A 12,373-nucleotide genomic window follows, 5' to 3' on the forward strand; every position below is an offset into this window, starting at 1 on the left:
ATCATGGGATTGTGCCAACTATGCCAGGATGGCATAGAGGGGGCAATTCCATGATCATAGACATGTTACATGGCCATATTCGGAGTTACCATTGTGAAGCTACATATAGGTAGTGACCTATATGTAGTGCACGCGTGTAATGGTGTCCCCGCACTCACAAAGTCAGGGAAATTGGCCCTGAACAATGTGGGGGCACCTTGGCTAGTGCCAGGGTGCCCTCACTCTAAGTAACTTTGCACCTAACCTTTACCAGGTAAAGGTTAGACATATAGGTGACTTATAAGTTACTTAAGAGCAGTGTAAAATGGCTGTGAAATAACGTGGACGTTATTTCACTCAGGCTGCAGTGGCAGGCCTGTGTAAGAATTGTCAGAGCTCCCTATGGGTGGCAAAAGAAATGCTGCAGCCCATATGGATCTCCTGGAACCCCAATACCCTGGGTACCTTAGTACCATATACTAGGGATATATAAGGGTGTTCCAGTAAGCCAATGTAAATTGGTAAAATTGGTCACTAGCCTGTTAGTGACAATTTGAAATAAATGAGAGAGCATAACCACTGAGGTTCTGGTTAGCAGAGCCTCAGTGAGACAGTTAGGCACCACACAGGGAACACATACATATAGGCCACAAACGTATGAGCACTGAGGTCCTGACTAGCAGGGTCCCAGTGACACATAACAAACATACTGAAAACATAGGGTTTTCACTATGAGCACTGGGCCCTGGCTAGCAGGATCCCAGTGAGACAGTGAAAACACCCTGACATGCACTCACAAACAGGCCAAAAGTGGGGGTAACAAGGCTAGAAAGAGGCTACTTTCTCACAAGGTGTTGTAGCAGTCTTCGGTATCCTATATTCCTGCAAACCTTCTCCTTCAATTTTTGTGTTCCCACTAATGTGGCTGACCACCCGTATACCCTGGCAACCACCAGACTGAGTCACATTCCTCAGCAATTTGAATATGGCGTGGTCCTAGTGCAGGTCTGGTCCCTTCCTGGGTCGGGAGGCACTGGGTCTTGAACTCTTGCGTCTTGTGTTGCCGAGCAATTCCTTGACTATCGGTGCATTAGTTTCCTCCTCTACACCACATGATGCTCTCGGACTGTTCCTTTCTGCATCCTTGCTCTCTGGATCTGACTTCCACTTTGTCATGACCTCCCTTCCTGCCTGTTTCTGTCTTGTTTGCACCTTCAGGGGTTGTGCTGGATTCCTGTGTTAAAAGTGGAAGATAGTCCTATTTTTCTCTTTCCTCCGTTTGTTTTATGTTTGTCTTTTCTTGTCCCTTTTTGATTTGCCTCATTCTTGTGATCCCTCCCCCCCACTCCTTTTTCATGTGTTGCAGTTCCTGGGTCCTGTTAGAGAAGTGTGATGAGTTCCAGGCCACGAGGCAAGTCCTGATCCTCCACACAATTTGAAATGTGCCTCAGCAGAAAGGAACAAGGGCAGATCCTTTATTCAACAAAATGTTCCTTCATGGACCGCTGAAGTATGGAACAGATGAATCTTCTAAGTGGACAGGGAAGTAACCAATATCTAATAATTCATTTAAGGTGTTACGAATATCCTACTGTGATGCCAGCCATTCTCACAGAAAGAGTAAATTGTCGATGTTGGAAGCTTCTGAGAATCTGTGTTGCACTCTATGTGTAACTTCTGTTTCTTTCTTCTGTATTCACTAATTGTGCTCTCACAGCCTAGCGGTCCAGTAGTCCCAAGTTCCTTATCTACACAGTGTTAAAGAGCTGTGTCACCCCTGTCAGAATTGCAATTCAAATTGATTTCCTACCTCATTACTGTAAATGCTTTCTTTCTGCAAAGAAAATGGTGGTATACATTATTTCTTTATGTTAATTTACAATCTCGAAATCTATTTCTACAGGTCGCTGAAACACGAACCAAAAAATAAATTTATTGAAACATGATGAGAAGAATTATTTTGAAGAAAGTAAAACATTCTACATTATAGACCTCAGAAAAGAAACCCATTCTTAACGCCAGAAATGGTGAAGAACGTGGAGTGGAAGAAACTGCTGAATGTCAAAGTAATTTCTCAAGTTTCTCATGTTCATTATAAGTTCTCAAGTCCCCAAAGTAAAATGAACAGAAGCAATTACCAAATGTACCATTTCAAGGTATGCAACTAACACTGGTTTACAATTGATATCCATGCAGTGGACTTGTATCCATACACATGATGTGACACAATTGTCAGGACAACCAATTGCCTCAGTTTAAAAGAACAGGCTTTCATTCATGTCGCCTGCGATTCAAGAGGAGGGAAAACATTGTTTAAAAGAAAGAAATTGGGAAAACTCCTTCCCTGGTGTCACTACGGCAAAATCGCTTGATTATCATTTTTAATATAGAAAGATTATCTCCTTCAACTCTGTCTCTTGGATTGATCTGAGTTGTTTCAAAGAGTCCCAGCCTGCCAAAGTAGATCATATATCTGCTGTGGCTTTAGCCACACAGCAAAAGAAGCTTATACTGCGATAGGAAGCTTAAAAAAAATCTTACTCTATTGATACTTCATAAAATCAGTGCATCTAACATGTGAGCACTAAACCCCAAAGACGTTTCAGTGCTTTTAAAACCCTGAAATCAAATCTGATGAACTTGAATCACAAAATGAGTCTAATTCTACTTGAGGGAACTCACCTAGACATAACTTGGAGAGATGGCCCCATGAAAGACATCTAAATTAATCGAAGGGGCTCCTCTGTGAGAATTTATAAGACCACTTAGATAGGCTACCTTTAGTCATACGAAAGGTGATCTCCAGATAAAAGATATCATTAGCTAAATACAAGTGTTTGGCAGAATATGTGCAGTATATCCTAGAAGTTCATGCTGAGTGTAACATAAACAAGTGCAGACATTAAATTCAGATTCAGTCTTAAAATGGCATGTGTCCAGGAACAAACCCAACAAGGAGATCCAGACATCTCAAATACGAACAGTAAATGTGTGAACAGCTTTTGTTATCAATCCCGCTTCACTGAATGTGAAAAAGCTCACACTGGGCAAAAACCTTATCAGTGCCCTGAATGCCATAAAGGTTTCCATCACAAATCCTTTCTCTCTCAACATGAGAGAACCCATACTGGGCACAAACCATATCAGTGCTCTGAATGCTGGAAAAGCTTCAGTCACAAAAAGACTCTTACTGAACATGAGAGAACTCACACTGGACAAAAACCATATCAGTGCTCTGAATGCTGGAAAAGCTTCCGTCAACAATCTGCTCTGGCACAACATGAGAGAACTCACACTGGACAAAAACCATATCAGTGCTCTGAATGCTGGAAAAGCTTCAGTCACAAAAAGACTCTTACTGAACATGAGAGAACTCACACTGGACAAAAACCATATCAGTGCTCTGAATGCTGGAAAAGCTTCCGTCAACAATCTGCTCTGGCACAACATGAGAGAACTCACACTGGACAAAAACCGTATCAGTGCTCTGAATGTCAAAAAGGTTTCTGTCACAGATCCGGTTTAACTCGACATCAAAGAACTCACACTGGCCAAAGACCGTATCAGTGCTCTGAATGCCAGAAAAGTTTCTGTGATAGATCCAGTTTAACATCACATGAGGCAACTCACACTGGGCACAAACCTTATCATTGCTCTGAATGCCAAAAAAGCTTCAGTGCAAAATCTGACCTTACTAGACATGAGAGAACCCATACTGGGCACAAACCATATCAGTGCTCTGAATGCTGGAAAAGCTTCAGTCAGAAATCTGGTCTCATTTACCATGAGAGAATTCATACTGGGTACAAACCCTATCAGTGCTCTGAATGCTGGAAAAACTTCAATGAGAAACAAAGTCTAATTCAACATGAGAGACTACATACTGGACAAAAACCTTATCAGTGCTCTGAGTGCCAAAAAAGCTTCCGTGCAAAATGTGTCCTTACTAAACATGAGAGAACTCATACTGGGCACAAACCATATCAGTGCTCTGAATGCCAAAAAAGCTTCAGTCAGAAAACCTTTCTCATTCTGCACGAGAGAACTCACACTGGACAAAAACCATATCAGTGCTCTGAATGCCAAAAAAGCTTCAGTCAGAAATCTGGTTTAACTCAACATGAGAGAACTCACACTGGACAAAAACCGTATCAGTGCTCTGAATGCTTGAAAAGCTTCAGTCATAAATCTGTTCTCGCTCAACATGAGATAACTCACACTGGACAAAAACTACATCAGTGCTCTCAATGCGAAAAAAACTTCAGTTGGAAATCTGGTCTCATTCGACATAAGAGAGCTCACAAAACCATATCAGTGCTCTGAATGATGGAAAAGCTTCAGTCAGACAATAACTCTCCCTTGACATGAGGGAATTCACACAGGCCAAAGACCTTATCAGCTCTCTGAATGCTAGAAAAGCTTCAGCTGGAAAATACATCTTACTAGGCATTATCAATGCAATGAATGCCAGAAGAAATTCTGTCTGAAAGCAAGTCACTTTCGACACAAGAGAAGCCACACTGGGTAAATTGTTCTAAATGCCAGGAAAACGTTGGTCAGAGATTCAGCTTGTTTTAACATGAGAAAACCCTCAATCAAAAAAATATATATATCAGTGCTCTCAATGTGACAAAACTTTCAGTTGTAAATGCAAACTATCTACATGAGAGAGACAATGTGGGAAACTAAATGTGCCAGTGTCAACCCTGGAATGTAGGGTTGCCTTTGCAAAGCTTTCACATGAAGCAGCCACAAAGATCTCAATTTATTGATTGTCATAACTGTATTATGAGAAAAAGTGCACGTCAAGAGATGAACATGCTTCAATTAATCTAATTCTTTAGTAATTATTCGTGGCTTCGTTACCCCAATTGCATTTTGCTCCCTCTGTGCCAATCAGCCATGGATCTGACCCACAAAGTCCTGTTGATCTTGAACTTTGAGACCACACCCCTATGTTCAGGAACGCAAGTAACCTTAAAATATTTCCAACCTTAGTGAGCTTCTCCAGGGTGCTGCAACAAGAGTACCTTTTTGTAGGTCTCTATGGGACCAACATATGTCCATGTCTGTGCCACTTAGAGCTGATAATTGAGAAAAACTAAAGGTGGTGGAAGGAGTGGTTGTTAATCTTTGCAACATTCCACTACATCATTATCTATTCTTTGTGCAACTACAGACAGGGCTAACCACATTTAAACCATTCTTGGTACCACCCTAAGTAATCCTAAACACTTCTGTTTTGAGGAGCCACAACCTAGTATTACAAAGATTAACTTTAGTGGCCTCTTTCCATTTCCTTATTGCTACAAATGGAACCTGCTTCCCATCTGCCGAGCAAAGTTTCACAATCTTTAGAATCACATCAGATGCATCCAGCATTGTCTCACGAATAATCTGGCCTATTCATGAACTACAATAGGAAAACTAAAGTACTACAAAATGCTATTGACAAACCTACTTATGGATATTCTGCCTCGCCTATTGTTTTCTGTGGGTAGATCTCTGTCCCGACTGCAGAATCTCTGTACTCTTAAGAATACATTTCAGTAGTGAATGTGGGAGGGACAGAAGGGAGAGACTTGAAAATGGGAAATACTTTTGAGTAAAGGGAAGTGGTTAAGGGAGGACAAAGTAGGGATTTCACATGGGACATGCAGTGACACAAGTGTAAGCCCATATTACTACTAAAAAACTGAACTTCTAAAGTAAAGCACTTACAGGCAAAAAGGACCCAAAAAAGAATTGTAAATGTACTCCAGCATAGGGCTGGAGGACGTCCACCACACACATGGACAATTACTAGTACTGCATTACTATCCCAGAGAAAATAATGGATGTAGGGACTTTGAATATAACCCCACAGGAAATAATGCTACATTAAATTATTTAAACAAGTTAAAACATCACTGTATATGTTATTTAATAATAAAAAATATCTAAAAATAAAATATTTGTTTTCAAATATTTTAAGTTGTTTTCTAATTTAAATACTATTGTATAATTTTATTTCAATTTGAACATAAAAAGTGTTTAAATAAGACTCCCAGAAGCTGGCATAGAACGGACTGCTCTTGACTGAATTACATCCTACCTTCAAAACAGAACAAATATAATCTATTGTCCCCCTTTCTCGTCGAAGCCCTACCTCACAAAAGCAAGGGTCCCTCAAGTATCAATCATCTCAACTATGCTTTTCAACATCTACATGATGTTGTTACTGGAATAGATCAATGAATTACAACTCACATGCTACAACATGTCATTGATCAGTGGATGACTTGGAGCCATTTCAAACTGAATGCTTCCAAATCGCAAATACTTACATGTGTCGTCTGGAAAAATTATGACCCACTGTGCGCCTGGCCTGAGGATCGTGGACCACTTCCTCAACTATCTAAAGAAGTTAAAAATCTTGGAATTTCCATTGACTCCCAAGTTTACAATGAATGCCCAAGTGGACAAATTAGCATGATCAAGCTTCATCACCTGGAAACCTCTGCAACACATCTTCCCCAACCTCAGATTTCCACACAAGGTCCAGGCTACTATCTCTCTTGTACTATCTAAACTGGATTACGCCAATGGCCTCTACCATGGATCACCTCTATCTACTATCTATCTACTATGAAAAAAATACAACATATTCAGAACTCGGCTGCCAGACTACTACATGTAAAGCCACAAGCCCACATCTCCCCTGCCTTGAGGGCATTACATTGGTTACCGGTTTCCAGAAGATCCACCTTCAAGTTGCTTTGTATCACCTGCAAAGCAATACATGAAACAGAACTGCTTTTCATTAGAACATTCAACAAAGAATATTTGCACCCCACCTTAAAGCACCACCATACAAGAAAAAGAAAATAGGTTATACATCCTTCTCTGCTGAAACTGCCAAGCTGTGAAATTCATTACCTCCAAATATAAGATCCACAGATAGCTATCTTGTCTTCAGAAGACTACTCAAGAGTTGGCTCTTTCCTTCATAACCATCATATCCAAACAGCAATGGACTGCATATGCCTGTGTTGTTAAATATTTATAATGCGATTATGTGCATATATCTAGATATGTGTATTTCTTTAAGAAATATGTACACTTATTATTTCATAATAAAATATACACATACCCTTTAAGCCTGTTTAACAAATGTATATTTAATCATGGTTAAATGTATATATGCATGTGTGTGTATGTCTGTGTCTGTGTATATATGTGTATACATATATGTATATAAGTATGTATACAATGTATGTATGTGTGTGTGTGCAAACATATATATGTGTATATTATTCTATGCTTAACATGTGCATAGGTCATTGCATAGTTCTTAGATAAGTTGTTAGATCAGATAAATATGAATCCCTTCTTTTGTTCTATCACAGTGAGTAAATGTTATCTTAAATATTTTATCAGCAAGCATTTCACTATTGAAAAGTAGAGGAAAGATAAATGAATGTTAGAGAAGTACACATATAAATTAACTTCAATTATTACAAATCTTCAAAGCCTGTGTTTCTACAATACAACTTTAAATATCAAAATAGTATATCTATTATTATATTCTTTACACATATATTTCCTTACTATGTATTTACATATCTATTTATTACTTCAGTCCTACTATACAAAATGAAAAATAAATAAATAAATAAATACATTTAAAAAAAAATGTACTCTCACATAAGCTTTACTCTGTCTCCCCATCACCCCATACCTCTATCAATCGATCCTCCATCCCTACTCTCTGACTCATCCCAAACCCATACTACTACTACTACGATCTCCAAAATTACCCTGCCTAAGCTCTTCCCTCCTCTACCACTCCTGGCTCACCCCAAACCTCAGTTTACTACTATGATCTCTCAAACAACCCTACTAAGTTATCTCCACTTATCTCACCTTTGACCTTTTTCAAATATACATTTTTGTTAAATATCATTACAAATGTATTTTTATATATTGTTTTACATGCAAACAAAATAAAAATGCTACAGCCCTTTTAACTTATTTTCAATTAAATATTTAATTTTGCTATATTAAATAAAAATCATTTTTTAACATTTCTTTTTAAATACAAACACCTAAAGTAAAATGTTTGTATTTACCTACTATGTATATTAACTCAAACTTACAACAAGTTGTGTATACAATAAATTGAAATTATTAAGAACAAATTAGTCACATTTATTTTTAGATTAAAGGTTATTAACATTTTATCCTAAAATAATATTTAAAAATATTTATCGGGTTTTGGTATTCTACTGAATTTTTATGTATTTAAAAAAATGCAAATAAATGTATATAATGTAAGATTATTTTGTATGGGGTTCTGTTTTAAGCCCCTGCCTCTGTTATATTCTGTAGTAGGATGTTGCAGTATCAGTGGGTGGCCATGTGTGTTGCCAGACTTCCTACTGCTCCTTTTTGGTGTTAGTAACTTAAGCTTTTAAGTTTGGCTCCACCCCGTTTCGGGGAGTGAAGTCCTGCAAATCTACATTTTTAAAATAACTTTACACTTGTAAATGGTGAATAGCCAAAAAGCAGATTACTCATGGGTGTAAGTTACAGTTGAAAATACCCTCCAAGTTGTCCAACACTGAAGTGGATGTTGGTACTTGAACTGCTATTGGAGCAAATCGGAAGGTCATGCTCAAACACCAGGCCACTTGTCGGAGGCATTTGATTGACTGAGGAGCGGCAACAAATTGCTTGAAGTATTATTTCTGTACTTCCTACATCATTGGGCCTCATGAGGGACTCTTATCACAACTCTTTAGATATTACAGTGCTGTGATTATAAATTCCTCCATGTCGTTAACCTTGTTATCAGTATTTACTTCTATATTTTCCCCATTCTCCTTCCTTTACTTGATTTTGTCTTGTTTATCATGACATGGGTGCTAAAGTTACTTTGCTGTCGACTGGTTCTGCAGTACTCTTATCCTTTGTGTGCATCTTTATATGATTAACAGTTTTTACCCTAGCTGTACAGCTGCAATGTAAGCACAGAGAGCCCAAAACCTGAGACATCTGCACCATGATCTGACTTTATTGATGTTCTTCCTTTCTACCTGCACAACTGAGCAATGGGTTGAATCACTGATCGACCTTTGAACCTGCTGTGATATAGCTTGACAATTACAAGTTTCATGTTCAAACCCTCAGTGTGTGCTACAGTTCGCTGCTAGTTTTTACACTACTTTCTATTCTTTAGATCAGGTCATCATCCTCAAATCATCTGCATAACTTGTAAGTGCTGAAGACATAGCATCTGTTTTAACTGCCTTAAGTTTCACGCATTGTGATGGCCGTAGATTCAGGTTCAACTTGATGACCGAACTCTACTGTGTTGGAATTTTGCACCAAGCTCTTCTGTGCAGCTCGTCAACTTCTGAGACTGATTCAGCCCAAAACCTTGCATCAAATTCCAGCGTTAACCATCACCGGAGACTAGTCTTACCAGTACCCCCTTAAGCATGGCCAATTAGGACAACTACTGTTTTGTGTCTGCCTTCAACATTGATTTGGCGGATCAGCTTTTTTTAAATTCATTTACCATTTTTTTGGTTTCGACTACATGACTAACAGTATCCTTTATTTGCTTTAGGATAGTTTGTTTTGCTAAGTAATATTCCTTAAATCACAGATCTCCTATTGATTTTGCTTCTGAGTATTAAATATTCTTGTTTTTCTTAACTTGGTTTGAATATTGAAGTTCTTGGTCTCTTTTTACTATATTGAAAGTTGTGACTTCCACTGTATTGCTTTACTTGCGTGCGTGCTGTAAGCCTTACTGTGAAACCCATGTTACCAAAAGTGAGTTAAGGGCATTTTAGTGGAAGACACAGTTACCTTTGCTGATCGAAGTATGGTAAAAGCAAAGCACGCTGATTCCAGGAAGCAGCCAACGTAGCTGAAAACTGCCTTAGGTGGAATGTACACCGAGTGTAGATGCAATAAGTAAAAAACATGAGGGGTGCTGTTAGAAGCTCTGTCCACAGAATGTGACACTGGCGCCCTCTCTTAAACAGTTGAAAGAGATAAATATGCTACTGTGCAGACATTCAGGTCTCAGCAACTAAGAATGCCTGCTCTTGTCATTCAATACTTACACTGTTACCTGAATCACTTTACCCTGTGCTTTGTACAAGCATTTTACTTAATCAAGCTGTGTTGTGCTTTGCAAACAGGCTGTCACCTCCCTTTGTATGTAAATAATCTTTTCTGACCAGACACCCCAGGCTCCCATCTCTGCTAGTGCAGATGATAATGTGAGCAATGTAATTTAATAACAAGCAAAGACTATATTGAAATAATAATAATAGGCTTCCAAGTGATACCATTGTAGTAATGTTGTTTACATTAATTTTTAGCAATTCTCCAGGTTACTTTTTTCTCAGTGTTTCATTTATATCACTCTTTGATCTCCATCAGTTAAACTTGTGAGGTTTGACATAGGATATGTTGTTCGTGTTCCTAGACCGTGTCCAAATTCCTTTGTTCTTGATTTGTAAACGTGTTTTGTCATCATGCTAGTCTAGAATGGGTCTTGTCCAGGTAGAAGGAATCACAAATGAGACACATATGAAATTGTCAGAGCTGCTAATTTGGACAGAAGTAAGCTGAAATGCACCTCTCTAAGGAATGACGAATTAATAGGCCTATTTCACTCTTAGAAACCATCTACTCTCTAACCACATGTTGACTGTCTTTGCCTTGGACCGGGTACAAAACTCGGATGGCTTTCAGCAATAGTCACGGTATATTAGCATGAAATAGATTTTTATATATATATATATATATATATATATATATATATATATATATATACATACATATATATAGTGGAATGTGTTCAGTGTGGTGTGGTGTGCGGAACTAAGTTCTGTATACTGGTTTCGTTCATTTGTGATTGAATGTTATGACTAGATAAGTCAGACATGTGAAAGTGGTCTCTTAAAAGGTCTTCCTATTACTTTGAGTGCAGCTTGTAACCAACTGGAGCTGTAGCTGGAAGAGCTTATGGTATTTACGGATCAATATATTAGTGTGTTGATAGAGGACATAGAGAACACCGAGCTCCACATGACTTGGTTCAGATGTCACCAAGCATATGGTTGACGCTGGGGGCTGAGAACATTCTGTTAAACATAATGTACCATGGCGCTTTGACTGAATATCCATCATGTTACAGATTGCCAGATTCTGGCTTTCTTTAGTCACCTAACCCATCTCCCTGTTTAAAAGCTCCTGTGCTTCATCTGTAACCACGTACCACAATGCTCACATCTCCCCCATATGCAAATGAGTACTTGGCTGCTACCCTCCTCCAAGTGTAAACATGCTAGTGTGCCATCTCTAACCAGGAGCCACCTGTCTTGTATGTAAATAAGTCTGTGTGCCATCTATAACACTCACTTGTGCAAATGTATAGAAGCACCAGAGTAATGCAACTCCTCACTTTATAAATGAGCTGGTGTGCAGTCTGCAACTAGCATAACTAGTTTCATATGTGTCATGTCTATGTGAACAAGCTTGAGCGTCATATGTAAACAGGCACCACTAGGGTCACAAATCCTGCACATGTAAATGAGCCCCAGACTAATGTGAATCCTCCCTATATACATATGTGCCATTAGCAACCAGATTAACATCTCCTACATGAGGAATGTGTACTGGGCTCATATCCCTCTTCCCTAGGTAAACTTGTGTGCCATCTGTAAACAGGCAACAACACTCCTATTTGTCCCCTTCCTGTGTACTGTTTAACTGTGCCACTGGGCTCACATCTCCCACACTTGTAATAGAGCACCAAAGTCTTCCCACTCCTTCCTGGGGTTAACAAGATGTATGCTGTCTCCAGCAATGAACACAAGCCTTATGTCAACCCTCTTTTTGTGACCAAGCTGGGGTGCAGTACCCTTTATATTCGGGAACCGCCAAATCTATTCATCCTCTCTATGTAAACAATCTGGTGGCACTCTATAACCAGGAACGCGTCCGGCTCCTACCTCTCCTCGTTATGTAAATTGACCTATTACCACCTGGCTGATTTTGTGCTACATACATGCTATATAAGGAATATAGTACCCTCTGCCATAAATTATACGGATATTGCAACTCACTAAAGAATCTTGTGACCATATAGAAGATCGAGGCTGAAGACAGAGGTCCTTGATAAGGTCATTGTAATTCAGAGGTGATTTGAAATATCCTTTTAATGTGCAGCAGAGTTGTTTTTTAAATTCATACCTCGTCGATTAGACATATCAATATGCACTTTAATGTGGGTGGGAAATTCATAGTTGAGTGATGATGGCAAAGCTCAAACTTCCAAGGATGAAAGTGTCATGATCTTGCCCGCTCACCCACGTGAGCGCTGAAATGA

At 38.9% G+C, this 12,373-nt stretch overlaps 1 protein-coding gene across 2 annotated transcripts in view; it reads left to right on the top strand.

The window, feature by feature from the left end:
* The window catches only part of LOC138299228 (zinc finger protein 84-like), a 132,527-nt gene extending 124,539 nt beyond the window's left edge, over positions 1–7,988 (top strand). For both annotated transcript variants that reach the window (XM_069237359.1, XM_069237358.1), the window contains one exon: positions 1,346–7,988. In XM_069237359.1, coding sequence (XP_069093460.1) covers positions 2,905–4,302 — 1,398 coding nt within the window. In that variant the 5' untranslated portion in view covers positions 1,346–2,904 and the 3' untranslated portion in view covers positions 4,303–7,988. The remainder of the gene's footprint in view (positions 1–1,345) is intronic.
* The last annotated feature ends 4,385 nt before the right edge of the window (positions 7,989–12,373 follow it).

Source organism: Pleurodeles waltl, chromosome 6, assembly GCF_031143425.1.
Source record: "Pleurodeles waltl isolate 20211129_DDA chromosome 6, aPleWal1.hap1.20221129, whole genome shotgun sequence".
Lineage (NCBI taxonomy): Eukaryota > Metazoa > Chordata > Amphibia > Caudata > Salamandridae > Pleurodeles > Pleurodeles waltl.